The sequence below is a fragment of the Rhinolophus ferrumequinum genome, chromosome 28 (genome assembly GCF_004115265.2).
Source record: "Rhinolophus ferrumequinum isolate MPI-CBG mRhiFer1 chromosome 28, mRhiFer1_v1.p, whole genome shotgun sequence".
NCBI lineage: Eukaryota > Metazoa > Chordata > Mammalia > Chiroptera > Rhinolophidae > Rhinolophus > Rhinolophus ferrumequinum.
The window spans coordinates 4,658,427-4,684,285 of record NC_046311.1 but is presented as its reverse complement, the minus strand read 5'-3'; the positions used below and the strand labels follow the sequence as shown (position 1 = coordinate 4,684,285).

The 25,859-nt window shown below is 48.5% G+C and overlaps 2 protein-coding genes and 1 non-coding gene across 4 annotated transcripts in view; 1 reads left to right on the top strand and 2 right to left on the bottom strand.

Moving 5' to 3' along the window:
• Positions 1–3,669: 3,669 nt before the first annotated feature.
• Positions 3,670–19,892, bottom strand: RLBP1 (retinaldehyde binding protein 1). 2 transcript variants are annotated; one of them, XM_033099985.1, is made up of 9 exons: positions 19,653–19,892; positions 12,979–13,303; positions 10,732–10,822; positions 10,357–10,485; positions 9,106–9,310; positions 7,423–7,601; positions 5,078–5,236; positions 4,082–4,192; positions 3,670–3,828 (listed from the first exon to the last, which is right to left on the bottom strand). In XM_033099985.1, the coding sequence occupies exons 3-9, from the start codon at positions 10,741–10,743 to the stop codon at positions 3,670–3,672; spliced, it is 954 nt and encodes a 317-aa protein (XP_032955876.1). In that variant the 5' UTR covers positions 10,744–10,822; positions 12,979–13,303; positions 19,653–19,892. The 2 variants fall into 2 exon arrangements, with proteins under 2 accessions (XP_032955876.1, XP_032955875.1); XM_033099984.1 differs by lacking the exon at positions 19,653–19,892 and having other exon boundaries at positions 12,979–13,915.
• Positions 19,893–20,024: 132 nt separating this feature from the next.
• FANCI (FA complementation group I) overlaps positions 20,025–25,859 on the top strand; it is a 51,999-nt gene continuing 46,164 nt past the window's right edge. The window contains exons 1-3 of the mRNA XM_033100071.1: positions 20,025–20,098; positions 21,450–21,552; positions 22,216–22,288. Coding sequence (XP_032955962.1) covers positions 21,454–21,552; positions 22,216–22,288 — 172 coding nt within the window. The 5' untranslated portion in view covers positions 20,025–20,098; positions 21,450–21,453. The remainder of the gene's footprint in view (positions 20,099–21,449; positions 21,553–22,215; positions 22,289–25,859) is intronic.
• Positions 24,497–24,570, bottom strand: TRNAS-ACU (transfer RNA serine (anticodon ACU)). The gene has a single exon. It is a non-coding gene; the product is annotated as a tRNA-Ser (tRNA).

Here is a 25,859-nt window from a genome sequence, read left to right as displayed (position 1 = left end):
GAGTGAAAATCACCCAAGTTAAGATTATATTGGGGCGCTTGGGTGACAGTGGCATTTTCTTCTTGGTGTCTGTCTGAATCCAAGGGTCTCCCAGGGCCAAGCACTGGCCTAGCCAAAGAGTTACCCATGTTCCCCGACCCCAAAAGCCTGCACGCAGTGTTTTATTCCCTCCTCGGCCACGCGAAACCTTCGACAAGCCAGATGGGCGGGGAGTGTTGGTTTTAGAAGAGCTGCGTTAACATGACCTAAGAACACCCAGTAACAAATTGAGTCAAAGTGCGTCCCTCTCTGGCAAGTAGCTTCCCCCCACTTCCGATCCCCCACAAAAGAGCCAGACTTTTGCTCCAAGAGAACCAACTTGCGAAGAATACTGCCTGTGACAAGTATTACATGGAAGAGATTTCAGTCCAGGGTGTCAGGCAGGTTCATGCCAGCAGGCAACCCTGCAAATTCGTTTTCGGTGACATTTACCTACAGTCACTCGCTGTCCCAATGGTGCTAATACAGTTTTTGTTATACTTTTCATTAACAGGCCCCTCAGCTGTAGCCCTCTAGGGAGTGCTTGCCCATGGTAAGGACCAAACACATACCTGGATGGCCCTCCGTAGGTATGACAGCCTCCCTCCTCGTTTCTCTCTCTGGTATTATCCACCCCGCCCCAGCCTCCCAGAGGGGATCACCTGTATCTGAGTGGTTGGGAAGACTTTACGGGCAGTTTGGCCTTGAACTGCAGAATCTCTCCCCTCTCCCTGAGGCTCTCCCTGTGCCAAAACTTCTTTTTGATTCACACTTTCTCTCATTTGGAATTCTCCCAGTGTCTCTACTGAAGACTGGTTTCCGCTAGGAGTTATTTCCTCCTTTATCTGATTATGTCGGTGAAATGGACCCGGAATTAGTGATATTCTAATTTGTTCCTCTTACCGCTTCTCCCTACACCGCCTCTATCCCCAGAAATAAAACACACATTTGAGACAAAGTGTGAGTAGGAACAGAAGTGGAGGGTCAAATTTGCCGGGTTCAGGTCCCATCCTCGCCACTTCCTAGCTCTTTATCCCAATCTAACCTTGAGGATTTTTTTGGTTTTTTGTTTTTCTTTTTTTTAACCTGTAAGATGGGAATGATTATAATAATTGCCTATCTCTGGATACTGAGATTCTGCATCACTAGCAAGCTCCCAAGTGGGGCAGATGCCCCCCTCCTGGGACCACACTTTGCGTAGTGAGGCTCCGGGAGCCTGGGAGCTTCTAGACCCAGCACTGCCAGTGTCCTCGCCCACCAGTGAAAGTAGGATAACAGATGGTCCAATTCACCCTTAGGTGACTCCGCAGCTCTTTTCCTGGCCAGCTTAAGTCCTGGCATCCCTCTGCCAGGAGGACTTGGCCAGGCCACCCTGCAGCATCCCTTAGGTAACCTTGAGGCTCTGAACAGCAGCCAGTCTCATTCAGAGGCCCATCGCCTTGCTGAGACCTCCACCCACACGCTAACGAATTGCCTCCATCTGCTCACACACAGTGTTCCCCGAAGGTCCACATGAGGCTGGCAGAAACGCATTGTTGTAATCTCCCAAATCTCGCTCTGTTCAAATGACTTTGACGTGGCCGAATTCTTGCTTCATCCCAGATGTCTCTGGGAGGGAAGCTGTTCTGGGCAGCAAATGGTTGTCATTGAAATCAAGTTCTGTTGTCCCCCTCCCCGTATTTGGTGGCTTTCAAAAGAAGGTTTTATGTCCCTCATGACTGTGGTGGTGATGGCGACTTGTAAGAATCCAGCACGGAGGCAGCTGGGATTTGTGAGGCTGAGTATTTTAACATGAACATTCATGGTCTTGGGACACGTTCTCCCAAAGGCGGCACCACTTTTCTGGGCACAGACTGGCTCAGGCATGCCCACCTCTCTCCTGCTCAGCTTGTCTCTGAGCCTGGAGGGGCAGTACCAAGGCAGGGCCAGCAGGGGGTGATGCCAGCCCACAGTCAGAGTCCACCACTGGGTCCCAACCCTATCGTTTCTGCCTCAGGAAGCCCCTTGGGCTTTCTTTTCAGACCCTGGCCTTCTTAGCTCCAGATGTTCTAGGAGATCCCTCAGGCTGAGGCTCTTGACCCCCTTCAACCAGAGAAGCTCCGTGTAAGATTTGATTTGGAAAAGCGTAGCCTCAGCTTTTAAAGGGTTTGAAGAAGGGTTTGGGGGAAATCCTCAATGGTCAGACACCCACAAAAATTGGCTGAGTCCTCCTCCAGCTCTGAAATCCTATGTCAATATCATTTATGACCATGGATTGTTCACACTGAACGTTACAAAAAAGGACGTTACTTGGGTGACGAGCATACACTGCAAACCCTAGAAATGAAAGAAAGGATGTAAGAAATACATATGTACATTCACGTACATGTGCAGGTACAGAGCCATGCTGGAAAACAAGAAAGAGAACTCTCAGTGGATCAGAGAAATTCCTGACGAAGTGAAAGCAGAAGGCATTGGATTGAATCCACAGCCTAGGAAACTGCTGAAGATCCTGTTCCAAAAGGTGGGTGCAGCACCCAGGGGACCTCATGCCCACAAAAAGCGGGTTGGCTTCCCAGGCAATAGCAGAGAAGTCTTAGGATGATAACTGGGGTACCTCAATGGTTGCAGCCAGGCCAGTCGTCCCCCACCCACCACCACTAGCCAGATACCAGAACCAGGGTCTGCATCCAGGTGGGAAAGGCAGCGGAGGACCTTGGGAGGGGCATCTGTCCATCAATGCCTGTGAGCCCCACACCCAGAGAAGCCAGCCCTGCCCCAAGAGAGAACAGCGTGCTCAGCAAACGGAGGCCTCGAACAGGAGGTCTCAGAGACAAAGATGAGCTCCCACGCGCAAGTCCCCAGGCACTCAAGGAACACCAACTCCACAGAGGGGACACGTCTGTATTTGTCAAAATGTGCTGAGCTGGAGAGTAGACGATCATCCCCGTGAAGTGCCTGAGACAGAGGACAGAGAAGAGCTCTCACTGCAGGACTTGAGGACCGAGTGAGTGCTCAGAGAAGACAGAAGGCGCTGAGGCAAGGGCTCTGGAGGAGACAGCTCTTGGTGGAGAGACCCGCAGGCCGGAGGAGGGAGACACAGCTGCCACCCTGGCAGGGAGTCCGAGGTCTGGACCATCACTGTATCCATGGGGCTGCGCCTGCCTGGGGGGACCAGGGCACCCCCAAAATGGAGCTGTTTCAAGCCTGCCCCCACCCTGAATTCCATGTGGAAAACCCCTCCCCGGCCTACTGGCTGTCAAGATCATTTGCACTTATATCCCCCTCTTTTATCTTCTTTTTGTCATATTGTTTGGGAGGAGAGACTTTGAAACCAGCCTAGTTGCCTGTTTTCACAGACCCTAAGTAGCAAAACTCCGTTACGAAGGAAATCATTGAGAAGCTTAATTAGAGTCTTTGCAGGTCAACCTCACACAAGTCACTTTCCTAAAGTTTAAGAGACAGTAGGAATGCAACCGCCCCAGTTCTTCTTCAGGGAAATTCCCTCTGCTTTATTGCCCCCAAACTTGGAAGGAGGGTGGCACCTGAGCTCCCCCAGGCTTCGGGAGGTTCTGGGGAAGCATAGTCACCCAGGCAGCCCTTCCCTAGCCTTCTGGGTCCAGGACAGCTGAGGAGAGGCCCAGGGATGCTAGTTACAGGTCAGATGGCACCTCAGAAGGTGGTGTTCTCGGCTTGGGCCCGGGGGCCAAAGAGCTGCTCAGCAACGACTCTGCCGTCATACTTGGGCAGTGTGCCCCCAAAGTCGGTGGGCAGGATGTCTTTGTCAATCTCCTGGAAGAAGCCAGAGAGGTCATCTCCGTGGACAAAGACCTGTGGGAAAGCAGGGGAGACAGAGCTGAGCAGGCGGTGCCCTGAGAATGAGGTATGGAGGAGAGGGGAGAGGACGAAGACCCCGTGTGCCACCTCGGCCTGGTGACATCCTTCTCCACAATGCTTGTTGTGCTGTCTGTGGGTCCACTCAGTTCAGGACTACGGTCAGAGTCTGAGGAGGGCTCAGATGGGGTCCCCTCGCCCACTCACGCACCCACAGATCACGGAGCCCCCTGTGTGGCCACGCACTCACCCTCTGGAGCAGTTTGCTCTTCAGGAAGGGCTTGACCACGTTGTAGGTCGTGGTGAAGTACCACGGCTGGTGTATGAAGTGGATGGCTTTGAACCGGGCTGGGAAGGAATCCTGAGGTGACAGAGAGCGCCCCGCGCTGCAGCCCCGATGGCCTCAGGGGCTCCCACTGCTCCCCCGCTGCCTCCCCATGGTGTGAGGACAGCCCACTGCAGGTTCCAGCCCCGGGCCACCAACTGGGGCGCCCTGGCTTCACCATGGCTCCAAACTGCAGGAGGAAGCCCCACAGGCCGTGCACCCCAGTCCCTGCACAAAACCTTGCCATTAGGTGGAATGACAAAATGAAATGGTAGCCTTGCTTGGTTTTGAGGTGACTGAGTTTGCCACACCCACTGGCTTGCTGAGTGGACTGCAAACTATTGTAGGCCTCAGGGACACCACTGTCATGCCTGGTTGTCCCTCAACCTCTCCCACAGCCCCCACCTGCCCGCTTTCCTTTCCCAGGTACACATAAAGCAGATTTAAGATAAGCTCGAAGAAAGGACTTCTGACACATCGGTATTTATAGGCGTGAGTTGTCGGGGGCATTAGTGATATCCTTTCTCGGGATAAATTCACATTCGGAGAGAGGCAGCGAGACGTATGTGGGTTGGGAAAATGGGATTCCAGGTCAGGTGTAGGTTCAAGTGCAGCCTCTGCCACTTGAGAGTTCTGTGACTTTGAGACATCCCTCAAATCTCTGTGTCTTGGTCTTCAGGTTTGTGAAATGAAGCAGGGAAGCAGCGAGAGAGTGCTGTCAAGTTGTAAATGAATGAATGAGTGAATATTTGGCACACTGTTGATCACTGGGCAAGTGTTTGTGGCTGTCATTGCTCTGTATGGCACTAGCCGGTGACCTTCTCAGGTCCCTGCCAGCACCACTGAACCGGGACACTGGGCGCAGCCTCCCAGCCTCCAACCTGTGAGCGGCTCCTGTACGACAGGGTTCTGGGGCCTCACCTGGAGCATATCCACCATCTTCCTGAGGTCGGCAGCGCGAAGCCCGGCAGCCTGCTGCATGGTAAAGCCCTTGAAGTTCTCCACGATGCAGAAGCCGTTAATTTGAGTTTCCTCGTTCTCCAGTAGTTTCTCCAGGATGAAACAATACGCCTGCAAGATCTGAGGCACCCAGTGAACAGGCTGTCAGACCCAACCCACAAAGATCAAGGTCCTGAGGGGAGAGCTAACTGGTTCATCCTTCACCACCGGTAATTTGTCACAGGCTTTGAGCTGGGACGTTCCCCCTCTGTGAATGTATCCCAAGAAAATAACCTTGAATGTCATTCCACGGTTAGATGCCAGGGTGTTTTTCCCTGTACCCTTATAAGAGTGGAACAACCCCAATGTCTGATGAAGTTGTGGTATAATCATGCTGTGGAATATTCTGGAACGGTTAACAATGATGTATAAGACTAACAAGACAGGGAGATGTCCATTCTTGGAATATTGTAGGGTTTGATCCCATTTTTAATTTTTAAAAAATGTGTGTGTGTACGTGTACGTTTGTGCATAAGTGCATGTGATGTGTGTGTCTAGGTTTCTAGAAAAAATAGATTGGAAGGATGTCAGTGGTAGAAATCTCTGAGTGGTAGAATTGTGGATTATTTTAAATTTGTGATATTTTGGTATTTTCTAAAATGAGTAGCTATCACTTATGTAATAGGAAAAAGATTGTAAGTTTCTTAACATACATATGATTATGATATATGTGATTATATATGATATAGATGATTATATATATCTACATATGATTATATATATATATACGTATATGTATGTGTGTGTGTGTGTGTGTGTGTGTGTGTGTGTATATTTATATATATTTTTCAGTAATAAAGCCAGTATCTTATTTAGTGGAAAACACTAGAGGCAAGATAAGGATATTCATTCTCTCCAGCGCCATTTAACTCTGTATTGGAAATATTAGCCAATACAATCAAGTTAAAAAAAAAAAAATCAGGAGCATAGGAAGAAAAGGAAAAGAAAACCTATCTATTTACAGATAATCTGATACTGTGCTTGGAAAACCCAAGAGACTCAATTATAAAGCTAACATAACAGGGGTGGCCAGTTAGCTCAGTTGCTTAGAGCATGGTGCTAATAAAACTAACATAACAAAAGGATTTAGTAAAATACCAGGATATAACATTAACATAAAAAGCAATAATCTTTATATATTACCAGCAATAACCAATTAGAAGATATAATGGAAGAGAAAGCCCCATTTATAGGAACAACAATAAATACTTAAGAAAACGTACTAAGAAATGTGCATAATGTTTGTGAGGAAAGCTTGAAAGCACTCCTGAAGGCTCAGAGGTAGGTTTGTAAAAGGAAAGCATCCTTGTTTGTGGATACAACTCGGCATGGATGAATCTGCATTCCTAAAGAGGCTCATGCTCCCCAAGTGTGTTATTTACATTTAATGTTACCCCCACCTTCCTCCTAACGTTTCTCCGGGAGCTGAAGAAGTTAATTCTAAAGATCGTAGGGGAAAGTCAACACGCAGGCGTAGCTAGAAAAGGCCTGAAAAAGAGGAGCGCTAAGGACAGAACAAGCCCTAGTAGAAATTGCACATGCTATACAATCTCTATGATGAAAACAGCGTGCTGCTGGAGCATGAACAGGCAGAGACCGACGGAACAGAAAAGAAAGTCTAGAACTAGACCCAAGTACACATGAAAATATAGAATATGGTGGAGATGACATTTCAAGTCACTGGGGAAAAGGTGACCTTTTAAATAAATGGTGTTGGGACAACTAGATGGCACATTCTAAAATGAAGTTGTACTATGTTTTTTAGGCTTCGGGGCACAGGCCAGTGTTCTCACAAGACGAACTTATTCCCCTATTTAGGGAAGCTTTCTTAAGGGCTTGCTTGACGAGCCACCTTGCATATATGCGAGTATAAATGCAAAGAAGTCACGCTGCTAAATTGGTTGTAACCCGTGCTTCCCAGAGTCTCTCACAGCCTGCAGTCTCCTAATCCCTATTCTCTGTGTTGATCTTACCTTTCAGCATGTGGCAGAGCTGACCCCAGCTCTTGGTCCACAGCTGTCACCCCCACCTGGCAAGAACACCAGAGGGCGGCCATGTATTGGCCAGAGGACCCCGCCTGCAGAGCTGCTGGGTTTTCCAGCTGCCTTACCACATCCTAGGAATTCTCCCCCTACCTGGAAAGGTCTTGGTGGCATTGGCTGCAGGTGTTCCCCCTTGGGGAGCCAGGAATGAGATCCCAAGGGAGGCCAGGGCTGGGGGAGGGAACCCAGCCCAGAGGGTGAGAAGGCAGACCAGCTTCCACTGACCTCGTCGAAGGTAATTTCTTCATAGTCCCACTTCTCAACGTTGAAGAGCATGACCACTCGGCCATACTTGTCCCGACTGGAGAGCACACCAGGGTAGCCAGCCTCAATGGTGCAGCGGATGGCCTCCAGGGACAGGCTGTCGAAGAGCTCGGGGTACTGCAGTCGGAAGTGCACGTAGCCTGGTGGAGGCAGGGCAGAGGAGTCCCCTCAGGGAGCCAGCCCACCCTGGGGTGGCACACGTGGGAGTTCGGGAGTTCAGAGACCTGCGTGTGACGCAGCAGGATACTCCGCCTTTCTGAGGACAATATTGGCCTTTCTCACCAAATTGTCATGATAATCAGACAAGATTCGTAGGTAGGAACTTCATTTGTAAAACTGCACACACATGAGATATAATCCTAAATCTGAGGACGCCTATCCCTTGTTCTTTCCTCTCACCCAGGGGCAGAGGCACAGGTTTCTCACTTGGGCACAGAGTGAGCTCAGTGGGGGTGGGGAGAAGACCCCAAAATGAAACCCAAACCTGAAGCAGGACCCAGAGGCCCTTTGGATTCCGCAGCACATCGACCACCTAGAAACCATCCTCGCCCATCCCACACAGGTCCCCTCCTCTCTGGCTGTCTCCACCACCAAGCCCTGGAGGGGCCAGGCCCTAGGAGACGGTCTGGGAGCTTCTGCCAAGGGAGTGCCGCTGGCCTCCTGGCTGCCCATGCCACACTGCAGACACTGCCACCTCCTAGCCCGGCCCTTGCAGTTCCCTCTGCCCTAGGGCTCAGCCCCCAGAGATCTCATTCCCCTTGAGGTTTCCTTCAAGAGTTCCCTTTGCACCAGAGCCTTCAGGCCACTTTCCTAAGACTTCAACCCCTTCCTCCTTTATCTCCCCCTCCTTCATTTTTCTCATTATCCCTTTTTACTATCTAACCGTCTACTTATTTTTATTTTCTTTATCTGGTTTTATTATTTCCATTAGAATATAAGATCCACGAGGGCAGGCAGTTCTGGTTCTCTTGATTCTCTGCTGCATCCTTTGGCCTAAAACAGCGGTTGGCGCAGCAGGACAGTGAATTACCATTTGGGGAAGGAGGGAAGAATGAAGCAAGAAAAGGAGGCTCGTTTGCCTGTGGAAGTCCTGCTCAGACACCCCTTCCCTCCACCAGTGCCACGGACTTGATTTCCGGAGGAAACTTGTCCTGGTCCAGCCAGCAGGATCAGGGCAATTCTGTGGGAGAGCTCCTTCCAGGGCTGGCACCATCTTCAGTTCTACTCTGCATGAGTTTTAGGTACCTGTGGGGAGCCAGGCACTACATACCCACCTTCCCTGCAGCAGCGCTCCAGAGCCAAAAACTAGCCTCTGGTATGGGTGGGTGGAGGGGAAACCCCTCCCCTCCTTGGGCGCCCAGTTGGGTGGCTGAGTTCCACTCAATGAGCCCCAAGACTGGGAGAGAGCAGAGAGGAGTCAAATCCCCAGGACTTTGGTCCTGCCGGACTCATTCAGTCATTGGGATCTTGGAGGCTATTTTACAGGTAAGAATAAGAAGGTTCAGAGACTCGCGCAGGGAAGGGGAGGAAAATGGAGGAGTCCGTCTCCTCCGTGGATGCCTGAGGGTCAACACCAATCTCATGACCACCCCAACCCCCAACCCCGCAGCCTCCCCGGGCCCCTTTCTCCAGCGTGGGCCTCACCTCTGAGCAGCTCGTAGGCACGCCCCACGTGGAACTTGCGCGCGCGGATGAAGCGCAGGAAGAAGGCGCTGTCCCTCCCCTGCACCTTCTCGGCCACAGCCCGGGCCAGCTCCTGCCCCGAGTCCGCCTGCGCCCGCACCAGTTCCTGAAGCTCTCGCACCACCTCTTCCCGCGTCTCCTCCCTCTCGTTCAGCTCGTCTCTGGCCTGGAACAGAGTCCGGTGGAAGCACAGTCACAGGTAGGTGCTGTGCGGAGAGGTGTACACCCCCCCCCCCACACACACACACACGTGCACCAGCCGAGGGGCAGAGGGGGCTGCAGGTCGGCCAATCAACTCTGCCCACAGGGCAACATCTGCCCTGGCAGTGCCTCAGAGGGCCGGTTATATTTGGAGAAAATTAGTTCCAACTGCACACCCTGGGTCCTTTTGCAGGAGATAGCCAAAGGTCTGAGGTTTCTAATCCTAACAGCCTTCACTTACTGGAGTCCTGGGTTAGCACCCTGCCAAGTCCTTTATACCTTGTGGTTTTCAGTCTTGGCCACAACCCAGCACAGTAAGGTCGGTATGCTTCTCCCCAGTCTCAGGATGAGCCTGCCTCAGGCTGCTCTGTTCTTGGCCAGCATGAATGGAGAAGGCAGGGGAGGGAGAGTCAGGTTTCGGGGAGCTAGAGCACCTTTCCCTCGTGAAGCCCAGGGAAGCAGAGATGGAAGCCAGGAGCCCAGGCTCAGCTCAGCCCCAAGACAGCTCTGCCAGCATCGACAGAAAACAGTCCGATCATATCTGAGCTGGTCCAACAACTTTCTTTGATAGGTTTGTAAGGCAAGACCCAGAGAGGGAAAGCAATTTGCTCAAGGTTACACAGCAAGTTGGAAATAGGTCTGATTCTTGAACTCAGGCCTCTACCTTTCTAGTGGGGACAGCAGTTGGATCCCTGTTCCCCAGGGCCACTTGCAAACCAGTGCTCCTAATATCAGAGTCTAGGTGATTCCTGGTCCAGAGGCCCCAGGACCCGGCATTGGTTTCAGGGAAATGTTGGTGCTGTAGTTTGGATTAGGCCGGCCTGGATGTCTGGTCAGTCTAGTTGCTGCCATGGCCCTGAGCTCCAGGACGGTCCCTAGAACAGGCCAGTCCATCGGGGCAGGGATGACCTGGAGAGCTGGGGCTGGCCCCTTCTCCCGGAGAGGATGCTATCACCATTCCCCCTTGTTGCCTCCCTAGTCCGCCCCTCCCCGCACCCCTGGTCACCTCACCTTCCTCAAGGTGTGGGGGGGCAGCTTGATGCACCGGCCAAAGACAGGCCCATGGTCCTTGGTTGTAAGCCTCTCCAGCTGGGCACGGAGCTCCCGTTCCTCTTCAGGGACCATGCGGAAGGTGCCCGCCTGGGCAGAGAGGAGGCAGGAACAGGCCTGAGTGAGCCAGGCAAACGGTCCTGCTCAAACCCTACACTAGTGCTTTTACCCGAGGTCACTGTTACGCCTCCTGTCTTTGGGTGAGGTCAGGGACCACAGAGAAGTGGTAGGGGTGAGTATCCCTAACTGTGGGCAGGCCAGATGGTGGAGAAGCAAGGAGGGAGAGAGAGAAGGGGGGAGGTGGATGGAGGGGAGCCCCGGGACACAGGTACTCACCCCTTCTGACATGCTGCCTCTGAAAGACTCAGAGTCCTCGGAAAAAGAAGGCCCACTTCCCCTGTCCTGGTCTCTCCAGGGAGCCTTCTTCCTAGGAGAAGAAGCCGGGGCTGCAGTGGTGCGGAGAAACTTCTGGTATTGTCTCAGAACAGTGGATTTCAAACTGGAGTGCATCAGAATCACCTGGGGCATTTGTTGGAAATGCAGACGCCTGGGTCCTGCAACCTGTGATTCTGACTCAGGAGGTCTGAACTGGGGCCCAGGAAGCTTTAAAGCAGCACCCCCAGTGACTCTGAAGAAGAGAAGTCTTAGGCTACACATTGGGAAACACTCCTTTGAGAAGGAATATGCACAAAAATAACTCAAACCTCAGTTCTTCAGATGAGTTGGCCCAGCCAGGGAAATACTAGGGGTGGCCTCCATTCTCAGTTACATGATGTCTGCAGGCTAGGGCACTCCGTACCCCACCTGTGGCCCTCCTTCTCTGGCCCAAAGCAGGGCCTCAGAAACTTCCAGGCCTAGTGGCTGACCCCTTCCCCAGTGCTTTGATTCTCGGGATGGGTGATGACGAGTTACATAATCGTAATACCGTGCTTTGTGATGAACTAAGTATTTTCAAATCCATTATCTCAGAGCCTGGGCTGGCATTCTTATTTCCATTTCTCATAGGAGGAAACAGGCCCAGGAGAATGAGGGACTTGTCCCAGGTCACACCGCCAGAAATAGCCAAGGATCAGGACTCAAGCCCAAGCTGTGACTCTCTGTCAGACCAAGAGGTAGCCGGGTATGACAAAAGCCAGACCTAGGTTCAAATTCCATCTCTTCCACGTACAAGCTCTGTGATCTAACTGAGTCAGGGTTTTCCCCTGTAAAACGGAGATGGGAGGTTTATGAAGATTAAGTCAATAACGTACAAGACGCAGTGCTGGCCACCAGCACAAATGTCATCCATTGCCCACGTGACACCCTGCTCACCCACTGAGGCGTTTTGGAGACAGCACTCTTATTTCCAGATTTTCTCCTCTGCCACCTAAACATCCCCAATGCTTTGACCCATCACCACCCTGCTCCTGCCACTGACCAGGTTCCTGTTGGTTAGCTCTATCACCTAGGCATAGTTGGTGAGTGGCAGCAGTGGTCCTGGAACCATTATCTGTGTGACACCAAGACTGCTTTGACACCTAGAGCCAAGACATCTCCAGGCAAACTCCCTAGGAGGATCAGTGACACCTGGCTTTGAGTCAGGCTTTGTCATTTACCACCTATGTGACCTGAGGCAAGTTATTTAACCTTTCTGAGCCTCAGTTTCCGCATCTGCAAATTGGGGCTGATAACCATACCCACCAAGTAGAGTCGTAATGAAGACCATAGACTTTCTCTAAGGTTCCTAGCACAGTGATTTGCTCTAGCACCATAGTTCCCCTTTCCTTTCTTCGCATCATACTGATCATTACCCCAACGTGACAGACTGGGGGCATCCCAGGGAATATCTGAGGGTTTCCCATTTCCTGCCTCTCTCACTCCACAGCCCCAGCAAAGGCAAGGACATTCTAGGGGCTGTAACCCACCAACAGGCACCAAATCTAAGCCATGTCTGGTGGGTAGACTGTCAAACACGTGGGCACGGAGACAGACAGACGGAAGTGCTGCCTTGCTCTCACTTGGGTTTTGCAGGCACAGGAACGGAGAGGCTGATACAATTGCCCCAGGAGCTGGGGCAGGAGAGAGAGTGGCTGGACAGCCCCAGCCAGTTATGCAGATCGGCAGGACATCCCAGACTTTAGAAACGGTGACAGTCAATACAGGAACTCTTCTTAAAAATATGCCCATTCTATTAACTTTGATTTTTCAAACACCAATTTATGAGCTGTATGCAATGAAAAAGCACCCATCCCTCACTCAACAGCAAGGCTGTTTCCTGCTGAGGAGGGTTGCCAGGTAAAATACAGAATGCCCAATTACATGTGAATTTCCGACGAACAACACATACTTTTTAAAATATTAACATGTCCCAAATATTGCATGGGACATACTTATACTTCAAAATCTGAAATTCATATTTAATTTCACATTCACATTGAATACGCATTTTTTTGCTACATCTGTCGTCAGGTTGGTCTGGCTCACCCTGGAAAGTGGCCAGTTGGTTTCAGCTTTTTGGGCGCCTGGGATGTGGTCTCCCCTCTCCCGACTCCTCACCCCAGTCCTGGGCTCCCTGGCCCAGCCAGGCCCCTGGTACTGACTTACCTGCCAGGTCAGCGGCTCCTCCTTGGGGCCACCTGGTTCCTGCGTCCTCTGGGAGCCCTGGGTTGCCTCCGCTGGGGGCTTGGTCCAGTCAGCAGGCTGGGATTAGTATGTCACAAGGAACTTCTCAGGCCCACGGTTTCTGTTCAATCAGGCTCACCAGAGGCCCAAATTGGGGCCAGCAAAGCGCCAGCGGGGAGAGGGGATCAGCCTGGGCCTGGCTGGAGCCGCCTCAAAGCCCTCCTTTGTGTGGTCTGCTCCTGCTCAGCATGTGGAAGCCAGGCTGGGGGGGTGGGATCCGGGCCAGCCCCATTCCCTGCTCCCTGTCCTGTCATCGCAAGGGGGCTCTGAGAGAGCGTACCCCAGGGTATGACATGCAGGAGGCAGAGGGAAATTTTCAATGTGATTGCCGATGCAGTGGCAGCTGGGGCGAGTCCAGGCCTGTCACTTTCTCCCCCAGCGCATCAGGGCCTGGAGAGGCAGTTGTCACCTCCACAGTGAGTGGGGCCAATTGGGAAATGTAACTGGTTAGGCTGAACGGGGGTGAGAACAAGACAGGCCGACCCGACCCGTGGTAGGAGCCTGCTCTGACTGCCCTCTTTTAAAGCCTACTCCTGCACTTTATAGCTGTGAGAAGTGACTTCACCATCAGTGACTCAGTTTCCTTCTCTGAACTATGGAGACAGGCGCAGGGCTTTAGTGAGGGTGAAATGCAGTCGGATGCTTAGCTTAGTGACACTTAGTAAGTGTAAATGTGTGCTGGCACTTACTCCAGACACATCTGGTGGAGGGGACTTATCCCATCCTCTGGACAGCAGGGAAACCCCTTTGTAGCCCTTCAGCAGGGTTCCCAGTCTCTGCTTTGGTATTCCCCTTGGAGGGGTGGGATTCCTTTAGAATATTCCCTCCAGGATTCCAAGGGCAGGGAGCTCCCTATTTCCACCACTAGACAATCCTCCTTGTTTTAAAACGCATCCTTGGTCTGAGCCCCAAGCAGCCTTCTGTAATGTCACACTTGTAAGGTCCCGGTTTTGCCTCCTGGAGGTGCCGGGGGCAGGGCCAAACTCCTGTGCACAGCACATTCTCCAGAATCCACCCCAGAAATACTTTTTGGTTTCCCCCAGAAATAGTTAGTTTCAACCCTTTCTGCCTGGGTAGGTTTGGAATCTCTTCACCATCCTGTACCCTCTGCAGACACACTGGGGTTTGTGAGAGTGTCGTAGGAGGGCATGCCCTGGGATCAATCAGCATCTGACCCCCACCGGCCTCTCCGGACCCCTTCTTCTAGAACAGGCTGAGATGCCTGGGGCTTGGATCTTGGGGTGCAGCTGAATAACCGCAGAGCCCTTTTCTCCCCCTTCCCTCGGCTCCTGCGGTGGCCGCTGTCAGCTGTTGAGCTGTTTCCCTCCCAGGTCCTCTCTGGAAATGGAGAAGCCTCATTTCCGACTCGCTCCCTGGAGGTCTAGCCCTGCGCTGTCCAACACAGAAGCTACTAGCCATGGATAGCTCTTCAGCACTTCAAATGGGGCAAAGAATTGAATTGTAAATTTTATTTAATTTTAATCTGCTTAAATTTAAAAACTGATACTGGATTCAGTTATTGGAAGACTTTAAAGTATGCTTGAAACAACTCAGGTGTGTGACTCTACTTTCTCAACTAAATTTTGTGATCAAGTATTTGGGTGAAAATTTAGAGCGCAAAGTGAGATATTCTATAAATATAAAATACTCACTGGAGTTTGAAGACTTAATAGAAAGAAAAGAGCGTGAAATTTCTCGTTAATGATTCTTATGTGGCTTCATGTTCCGAAATGATAATGTTTTGGGTACATTGCATTAAAAATATATTAGCATTAATGTCACTTGTTTCTTTCTACTTTTTCTTGAGATGTGGTTAATAGAAAATTTAACTTTTTCTAATTTTAGTTTTTTAATGGCTCCCATTATATTTCTAATGGACAGGGCTGGTCTAACTCTTGCTGCTCCTCAAAGTGGGGCCAGTAGACCAAGAGCATTAGAATTATCTGGGAGCTTGTTAGAAATACAGAGTCCCAGTCCCTTCCCAGCAGGCTAATTCAGAATCTGCAGTTTAACAAGGCCCCCAGGTGATGCCTGTGCCCTTGAAGGTTTAAAAGCACGGCCCTGAAGAGATGCTCGCCCCATCCTCAGGCCCCTCCCCGCCTGTGCCTGACCTCTCACTTCCCATCACCTCTGAGGATTGGTGAGGAAGTAGATTAAGGATGGCCCCTGCCCACCATCTCTTCCTCTTGGGGGCAAGCGAGTGGTGGCCCAGTTGGGGGATGGGACAGCAGAGGAAGGGGGCCAGAGGGAGGGTCTCCTGACCTGATTCTAGCCTGGCAACAAGCCATTGACCCACTCGGGCCTCAGTTGCTACACCTGTAAAATGGGCCTAATTGTGTACCCCCCCAAATTCATATATCGAAGTCCTGTCCCCTAGGACCTTAGAATGTGACTGTGTTTGGAGATGGGGTCTTTAAAGAGGTAATTAAGGTAAATTATCTTCATTTAGGTCATCAAGGTGGCCCCTAATCCAATATGACTGGTGTCCTTATAAGAAGAGATTAGGACACAGACGCACACAGAGGGAAGATGATGTGAAGGCAAAGGGAGAAGACATCGTCCACAAGCCAAGGAGAGAGGCCTCAGAAGAAACCAGCCCTGCCGACACCTTCATCTTGGATTGCTTGCCTCTACAATTGTGACAAATTCTGAATTGTGAATTTCTGTTGTTTAAGCCACTCAATCTGCAGTACTTTGTTATGGCAGCTTTAGCAAATACAGGTCGGATGTTGTATTTTTTCCCCAGGTGCTTCACAGGGTATGAGGCTCAGGGGAAATAATGGGGGGTGGGGTTAAGAACTCAGGCTGCCCCATGGGAAGGAAGCATGGAGGCCCCAGAAGCTCTGGGGCTCTGTCAAAGCTGGGTGATGGACTTCATCCCAAAGAATGCTCGTGTGCACCAAGAACACTTCCGAGTTATTGGCACAGCCCTGACCGGAGTGGGCTTTCAGGATGCTAGCGGGCCACGAGGCCCTTTGTAGGGAGCAGAGCTCTCTTTGGCCTTATTTTCTGCTCACAGCCCTTCTCCTGCCTCTGCCCTGCCCCTTCCCCGCTCCCAAGAGTCCCATTCATGTCTGGCTCCTCAGGCTGGAACAATAGTGCCACTGTGTGAGGGGAGACACTGCCCTCATTGGCCCAGACACCTGTGCTGGCCACACTGGCAGACAACCGTGGGCTCCCAGGCTGTCTCTGCCAGGCTGGAGGCAGGGAAGGGGGCGCGCATTTGCTGGGGCCCCGTTCTGTACTGTGGCAGGTGCCTTGCCAGCGTTATCTCATCTAGTCCTTCCAGGCGTGAGGCGAAATATCCCTCCTCTTACAGAATAGGGAAATGAGAGAGAGGGGAAAGGACCTGCCTGAAGCCACACAGCTGGTAAGGAGTGGAGACCCCGTCACTCGAAAGCCCTCTCCTCATGCAACACACAAGGCTGCCCACTCCTCCACAAGTATGAGTCCCACAGGTGTGACAGCCCACGGGAGTCACACCTGGCTTCTGGGGAAGGTGACGTCACCTCACTTTCCTGGGAGTAGCCCCGGAGGGCACGAGCTTGGTCACTACCTTTCCCTCTTTGAATAGTAATAATTCTCCTGGGCTAGGGAGGACCCTAAGGAATGCCCAGACCTCAGCCCCTCCTTTGAGAAAGAGGGAAAGCCAGGTGGAGGGCCATTCTGCATCTTCCTTAAAATTGCACAGTGGTGGTAAAGAGAATGCCCCCGCTAGCACGGGCTAACCTTCAGGGCCGGAAGCCACCTCACTCTAAAAAGCTCCAGTCCCTCCAGGAAACATGCTCATTCCACAAAGGAGGGTCTGCCCCGTGGCAGTGGGGGGAGTTGGGGGTGCCAAAGAGTCAAGCAGTGAGGAGTGGAACAATAAAATTGACGAGTATGCTTGTTCAGAGTATTTTAGAACTAAGTAGGTTGATCAACATGAGGGGAAACCAACAGGTGCTCTCGATGGGAACTTGCCTTTACCTCCGCACCACCAAAGAGAAAGACGGAAGTGTTTGCTCTGGACTGAATGTTTGTGTAGCCCCCTTTCCAAACTCATATGTTGAATCCCTAACCAACTGCCAGCGTGATGGTTAGGACGTGGGGCTTTGGGGAAGCAATTACATCAGATGAGTTCATGAGGGTGGGGCCCTTGGGATGGGATTCGGGCCCTTACAAGAAGAGGAAGAGAGACCTGAGTGCTCTCTTTCCCCCTGAAAACAGGGAGCGGCCTTGTGAGCACACAGTGGAGAGGCAGCCATCTGCAAGCCAGGAAGAGGGTCCTCACCAGACCCCACCACGCTGGCCCGACCTCCTACTCTCAGCCTCTCAAACTGTGAGAAAATAAGTGTTGTTTAAGCCACTCAGTCTATTGGGTTCTGTTATGGTGTTTACAGGAGGGAAGGCGTAGAAAGGGAGAGGTGAAAGACTAAGGTAAGAGCAGGGTAGGTGGTAGTAAGGTCCTCACTGAGAAGACCTTCCTTGTGGTTGAACGCTCTCCCACTGCTACGGGGAGCTGAAGGAAAGCATCGGTGCTGATGACAGGGAGTTTAAAGTTTTGGTGGGAAAGTTGGGGTCACCTGCTGAGAGTAAAGGAGGAGATAGAAAAATTTGAAATAACCCTCATGCAGAAAGGAAAGATAAACTTACTAGGGAAGCTTGTCTGGCAGTGTTGAACGCCCCCTTGAGATTGGTTATAATGACTTTTTCGGGGCACCCATGAACACAGTCATGGGACTTCTCCAGCACCACCCAGCAGCCTAGGTGTAGCTCCAACAAAGGAACATGGCCGGCTTCCTGCAGGATGGGTGGGATGGAAGGACGGACAGGGGGCAAGGGGAGAATATTGGTAGAAATGTGGTTGAAGTGTTAAAGCTTGGAATTAATGATGGAGGAGGAATGGGGGACAGTGAAGATTAGAGAGTACCAAGTAAGTGGGAGTAATTGAGCAGGCGAACTGGAGAAATGGGAAGTTGATGTCTGAGGGGTGATACTGGAGGTGGCTCAGCTTGTGACCAGGAGAGTGAGTGGCTGAGGTGACACGGATGAGAAAGTCACGAAGATGCAGCGAGAAGCATCCAAGGGGCCCCTCGTAAGATGAGCATTTCACCTCGGTTTTGCAACCATCTAGCATATCAGTAGAAAAGGAGTGACGTGGAGAGATGGCCCTTCAGAGGCCCAGTTTGCTGATTGTTTATAAGCCAGAGCAGTTCAGTAGGTTTACAACAGGGCCTTTTCTCTTTTTAAAAAAACGTATTTAGTCTTAATACAAGATTTACAGAAGTTCCAAGATTAGTACAAAGAATTCCCATATGCCCTTCACCTAGATGTTAATCATTCTCTCTGAATATACACACGTAATTTTTTTCTAAACCATTTGAGTGAGTTGCAGACATAATCCCTCTACAGCTAAATACTTCAGGGTGTATTTCCTAGAAACAGGGACATTCTCTTAACCACAGCACAATGATCAAAATCAGAAAATGATCACTGATATAATACAATTGGATGATCTATAAACCTTAATTAAATGTCGCCAAGTGTGAGGGGCCACTTTTTAAGGAAGCAGCCTGTAAGGGAGGTTTTGTGGGGAGAAGATGAGGTCAAGTCATCTGTTTCCTTGGTAAACTAAATGGTTCCTTTCAGGAATAATCTTCCAACTCAGCTGCTCTGTGTTAGCCCCATGTCACAGCTCAATGTTGGGAAAGAAAGATGGTGGAAGGAAAAAAATGCTTAAGAAATGTGCTAGGCAAGGAGCCACCCAACTAGGTGGGAGGCACCCTTTTTCTCCCGCAGCCATGTTTCTTCCAGAACTCGCCAAGTAGACCCATCCCTTCCCTGGGGACGAGGAGTCAGGCTCCAGACTGAATGCCCCCAATCTTAGCATTCCTTCACATGTCATCCCATGGGCACCACACACTTGGCAAGCCCAAATCTGAAGGTCTCTTATCACCCCCAAACCTGCACCTTTTCCTGTGCTCCCTGTGTCGGTCAACTAGCAGGATCACCCCTCACCACCACCACCCCCCGAAGCACTCAAGCTTGAATATTCCTCAACTCCTGCCACATCTCCCCAAGCCAGGTTCACTCCATTTCCTAATCTCTTTCACGTATGGTCCACTCCTTTCCACCTGTCCCCACTACCACCTTTTGGGCCACCACCACCTGTCTCCGGAATAACTGATTGTCTCCTAAGGGATCCTGCCGTCAGTCCTCCCCACCCCCATCTTCTCTTTTGAACAATCGAAGCAGTACTCCCCTGCCAGAGATATGGTTCTACAATGTAAATACAACCATGTCCTTCCACTTTAGCTGTTCTCCACTGCCCGTGATTGGACTTAAAAGCCCCTGCTTTCCCACCCCAAACACCTTCACTTCCTGAACCAGCCAGAATTGCTCTTTGGTGGCTCCCAGGCCCTTTGCATAAGCTACTCCTTCCACCTAAAATAGACTATAGACTCTCTGGCCTTTCCTGCATTGCTCTTTGCTCTTTGTTGTTAATTTAACAAACATTTAATAAGCATTTCCTGCTTTAGCAGGCTATGTGCAAATGCTGAGATTTCACACGGGGAACATCAAAAAAAAAAAACCCTGGGCCACTTGGGGCTTACATCTGAGGGGTTACTGGCATCTCCACTGGCACAGGGAGTAGGATGCCTGCTTCTGCCTTCCAGATGCTTCCAACGCAAAAACCTGTGGGACCATCGCTTGATTCGTTCCCCTCGCGCCTTGACTCTTTCTCCGACAGGACACAAGAAGAGCTTAACCAGTCAAGACATCGCTGCTAGTACATCTAGGCCACCTTGCGCATGCTCACTCTGCGGTCCCGAATTCGGAGTTCTTAGGCCGCGCCTCCCCCCAACTGTGAGTGGGAACGTCCTAGGACTCCCGACGGTTCTCCCCACCCCATTTGCCTTAATGGTACAGTCCACATCAGGCGTCCGTCCGGCAGCGGAAGTGAGCCGTGGGGGCGGGATCTGTTGTTCGTGGCAACGGAAGTGCGATGGCGTGTGAGTGAGCGGGCTTTTTGGAAGTTTGTGGTGGCAGTGAGGCTGAGGTAACCATGCCGAGGGGCTTTGCGCGCGGCCCGGGCGGTGGGACTCAGCCCCGGAGATGAGGCGATGAGGGAGCGGGTCTGTGAGGACAGGACGGCTCCCGTCCTGCGGTGCTGTTCTGGTATTTTCCGAGGCCTGGTCGGTCGATGAGCGCCGCTGTCCCTACTCCCGGGGGCGTGCGACACTTCAGCCCTCCTTCAAGGTTCAGCTCCTACATCGGAGAAATTTGCCTTCCTCCTAATACAGGCTTTGTCACCTCCTCACTTGACTGTCTCCTTCCTTTATTCTGCCCATTGATGGCAGATTCAGTTCCCGCAAACGCTGTTTCAATCTTGTCAGATTTCTTTTTTTTCTTTTTCTTTTTTTTTAAATTTATTGGGGTGACAGTTGTTAGTAAAATTACATAGATTTCAGGGGTACAATTCCGTATTACATCACCTATAAATCCCATTGTGTGTTCACCACCCAGAGTCAGTTCTCCTTCCATCACCATATATTTGATCCCCCTTATTGTCAGATTTCTTTTGCTCCAACATTTTTGTTCTTTATTCGTTGTAGAGTAAGATCTAAATTCCTTAATCTGGCGTTTAAAATCTTGCGCAGTTTATTCCCAGCCTGCTAGCCTGCCTACTCACTACTCCCCTTGAAGTCTTTCCTTTGGACAATCTACTCGTCCCCCCCCCCCCCCCCCCCCGTACATTTTTCAAATTCTCATATGAGTGCCTTTGTTTCTGATACTCTCCTTCCCCATAGGGTACAATGAACGTCATCTGGTTATCCTGACCATCTAAATTTAGTCTCTAAGTTCCGGTTCAAGATTTCCTCTGCTGGGAACGCTTCTTAACATTTGAACACACATTTATTTCTTTAGCTTTGTTTACTTCTCATTTGTTTTGATACTATTTAATTGGCACTTTGTCTTGACAGTGCCATTTTTTAATTCATTTATTTATCAAATATTGCTTTATTATATGCTCACAAGAATACAAATTCTTGTGTACATATTTATAATAATTTATTATGTATTTGATACACTGTTAAACGACAGCTTTGTTCTGTACAGTGTTCCGGGTCGATGCTAAAAATTATGATAAACTGTGGGCAAAATTATGAATCCACTTGATTAGAAGACAAGTTTCTAATAAGGAAATTCCAGAGAATTCTCAAGGTTATTTTGTTTGGACGAGGATCACCTACTCCCACTAGTTAGTAGTCCTTAGCCTGTTGAGTACCCACCATGTATGTTGTCTATAGTATGTATGAAGTACTCAGTTAACAGGTAGGGAAGGCAAAAGAAATCAAGCTTTTTTTATTTCTGGAAGTTTCATCAGCTCTGACATTTTTGCCTTGCAGTTTTATGGTACGTGCAACAATGGACCAGAAAATTCTCTCTCTGTCAACAGAAAAAACAGCAGACAGATTGCAGGAATTTCTTCAAACCCTGAAAGAAGATGAGGTGAGAACTAGGAAGCATGTTCTGGTAAAAGCATGTGTCAAACATGATGACAAATTCAAAGGACATGTGAGAAAAATTATTCTACCATTTCATCTACCCCCCCCACTTTCCTTAGAAGACAAGGATTTATTTGATAACAACTCACAGATGTAAAGAAATGGTGAGGAGGGAGAGAAATAGGCAACTTAAGGGCATTCGTGTACATTATACAACTATATAACATTTAAATATTTATGTAACTATGTAGATGAGCAAATTAGTATACTTTTGTGATTCTTAGAACAATCCTATTTGAAGGTAATATCCAGACTATAGTTACTAATTGAGACATTGGATTTTCCTAGGGAAAAGAACGTGCCTAAAAATATTTGTTGAATGACTGTATATCCCCAAGAACACAGCTCAGTACCTAAGACAGCTCAATACCTAGTGCTCCAGTACTCAGTAAATGTTTGTAGTATGAATAAATTTCAGACTTGACAGCCTAGCATCATGTTAAGGTCTACTCTGGTCTATCTAAATAAGTATGTTATTTGTTATCCCTGGAGTCTGTGTGAAGGATATAAATCTGACAGGTGACTATTTTTCATGTTGGGAGTTTAGGTCATGGGGGTGAAGAAATTGTTGTCAGAGACTTGTAGCTTTTTCTTTCTTTGATTGCAGCTGGCTACTCTCCTTCAGCATCAGGCAGTAAAAGGAAAAACTGCTGGAGCATTCCTGAGAGCCATCTTCAAAGGTAATAATTAATGCTACTTCTGTCTCCCTTGGTTCATTGGTAGATTTGTTTACTTGTGGTACATATTGCTATTTTTCTTACTGTTTGAAGCCCCACTGAGACTTTTCTGTGTTTTGGAGATTTTACAGAATCAGCTAAAGCAGTAGTCTCTTGTCTTGCGGACTTAATTTTACTGAAAGAGGTTGAAGTGGCCACCTGAGATTGTATTGTTGGTCTTGGGGCCCGTAAAGAATGCATTTGATAAAAATCAGCTTTGGTTTACTTGTGCTTTCAAAATTGTGGAGAACAGCAATATTTAGTACTTAATCTGTGCTTAACAAGCGACTAGGAAGCTCTGGGGTTTAATGAAATGGGAATCTTGGATGACTTAAGTAGAGATTCTTAATTCCCAGTGGCATATTTGTTTTCATATCTTGAACAAGGGCCAATTCTACCTTGTTCTAGATTGTGACTTGCAGTGGTAGAATTAAATGTAATAGAATAACATTCTACAAGGCAAAAATTAACAGTGGTTTTATGCTCTTAATGGTTTATTTAACTTGGTTTACTTTTCTTACCCCCTCAAGTAAATTGGGTCTCCACTGCAAGGGTTTAAAAACACATCTTCCTATTCGTGAAAAAACTTTCAAAATTGATTGAATGAGCCTTTATGGAAACTTGCTAACTGACTATTTTGTAGAAATATCAGAGAAAAGGAAATAATGAAAGACCAGAAGCAGCTGCGTAATGTACTAGTAAGTGAAGATAGAGGAGTAATTTCTTTCTTGGACGACAACCTGGGAAACATTCATGGCTTTCACCTCTGTAACTAACCTTAAGTTCATCTTATTTAGAAACAGATTTGGAAAGCATAGTTTAAAAGTAGCATGAGTTATCAAGTACTTGTGGAAACTACCTTGTAATCATTTTAAGTCTGTTAAATTGATGGTGTAAGGGACCAATAGTTAACTAAAGATGACATTTAAAAAAATTGAGATATATTCTACATACTGAAAATTTCAGCCTTGTAAAGTATACAATTTTTTATTCTTCTGTTTGTTCATTATTTTTTTCTTTAGATTCCACCTTATAGGTGAGATCACATGGTATTTGTTTTCTCCGTCTGCCTTATTCACTTCGCATATAACCTCTAGGTCCCTTCATGTGTTGCAACACAGTGTTTTTTAAATTGAGATATATTGACATATCACTTCCCCGCTTAAAATATGCAGTTCCGTGGCTTTCGTATATTCACGTTTGCACCCCCATCCCCCCAATCAATTTCGGAATACTTTTTCTTACCCCCGAAAAGAAACTTTGTCTCCCTTAGCTGTCACCCTCCCCAAACCCCTGTCTCCTCTGGCCCTAAGAAACCACTCATTTACTTTCTATCTCTGTTATTTGCCTAGTCTGGATATTTCATATACATGGAATCATACAAGTCATGGTTCTTTGTGACAGGCTGTAACTACCAACGTTACCAAGGTTCATCCATGTTCTAGGCTATATCAGTTTTTCATCTCTTTTTGCCAAAATAAGCCATTGTATGATTATGTCACACTTTTCCATTCATGAGTTGATGGACATTTAGGTGGTTGCCAGTTTTTGGCAATGAATAATGCTGCTATGAAATTTGTGTACCAGTTTTTGTACATTTTCATTTCTCTTTGGTAAATATCTCAGAGTGGAATTGCTGTATCATGTGGTATCTCCATTGTTTAATTGTTTGAGGAACAAGTTTCACATTCCCACCAACACCAAATGAGGATGCTGATTTCTCTACATCCTCAGCAATGCCTGTTACTGTCTTTTTCATCCCAGCCCTCCTAGTGGTGGGAAGTGGTCTTTCTTTGTGGCTTTGATTGGCATTTCCCTGGTGGCTAATGGTGTTCAGCGTCCTTTCGTCTGCTTGCTGGCCATCTTTGGAGAAATGTCTATTCAGATCCTTTGCCCTTTTAAAAATTGGTGTTTGTTATTGAGTTGTAGTAACTCTTCATATATTGTAGATACAAGTCCCTATTAGATACATGATTTGCAAACTTTTTCCCCGTTCGGGTTGCCTTTTCACTTTTTTGATGGTATCCTTTGAAGCACAAAGTTTTTAATTTTGATGTCCAGTTTATTTTTCTGTAGCTTATGCTTTTGAAGAAACCATCACTTAATCCAAAGACATGAGGATTTACACTTACTTATGTTTTTCTTTTCTTTTAAGGAGGGTGCAGCTCACAGTGGCCCATGCGGGGATCGAACCGGCAACCTTGGTGTTAGTAGCACCACGCTCTAACCAACTGAGCTAACTGGCCACCCCATATATTATCTTTTCAAAGTTTTGTAGCCTTGGCTTTTACATTTAGATCTTTGATCTATTTTGAGTCAATTTCTGTATATGGTGTGACGCCGGAGTCCAACTTTCTCTTTCCCCATTTTCAGTAGCACCCTATTGAAAATTAGCTGCCCTTAATGTGAGGGTCTATTTCTTAACAGTTCTAGTCCTTTGATCTGTATGTTTCTCCACTTGTCAGTACCACACCATCTTGATTAGTTTTCAGATCAGGACATGTGAGCTCTCCAACTTTGTTTTTCTTTTTCAGAATTATTTTGGATATTCTGGGTTCCTTATGTTTTTATACGATTTTTAAAATTGTCTTGTCAATTTCTGCAACAACGGAAGGTAGGGTTTTGGTAGGGATTGTGTTGAATCTATATGAATTTGAAAAGTATTGCTGTCTTAGTCTAAATCTTCCATTACGTGAACATGGTGTGTCTTTCCATTTATTTAGGTCCCTTTTCATTTCTTTCAATGACATTTTATAGTTTTCAGAGTATAACTTTTACACTTTTTCTATCAAATTTATTCCTAAGTGTTCTTTTTGATGCTATTGTAAATGGAATTTTTTCACTGATTGGGCAAAGAATTCCTTAAATGCCTGGAACCAGTGAGTTTCCCAGCCTTTGCTGAGGGTCCCTATGCATATCAGTGGCGCTCCTTCAGTGCTCAGGCAGGCAGTTTATAACTCTTCCTTAGCCTTTCTGCTTGAGCAGAGCCTCAAGGTCAGACAGAGGTGAGAGCTTGGCGTCTTTTTAGGTCTTGCCTGGCCATACACATAGCACAGCACTAGGTATCTGCGTGGCTCTCTAGATTCCCAGGAATGTGTCAAACGTTTCAAAACCCCCTGTGCATATATTCTCCAGGATTTCCTTTTAAGTTTTTTGGTCATCTTGTTGCTTGCCCAACTGTTACTGCTACCTCAAGGCAGCTAAAATATTAATCAGTTGCAACTGATTTAGACAAATGCTCTGGGTAGACAGGTATTTACACGATCTAAGTTAGGTCAAGTAAAGACAAGCCTTGCTAGTGAAAATGTTGAGGGAGCAGCCAAACAGGTCAAATAATGACAGTTATCTGGGAATTGCTCTACCCATACTCTGCCCTCTCCAGAGGCTGCTAGGCAGTTGGCTTTCACGATGACTGTAGGGCTGCTGGTTTTTAAAGACAACTGGGCTGATGGAGGGCAGGGAGATGGGATGAGGGGATGTTGAAATGCCACAAAATTCATTGTGCTCACTGAGATTCAGCTGTTTTTCTTAAACA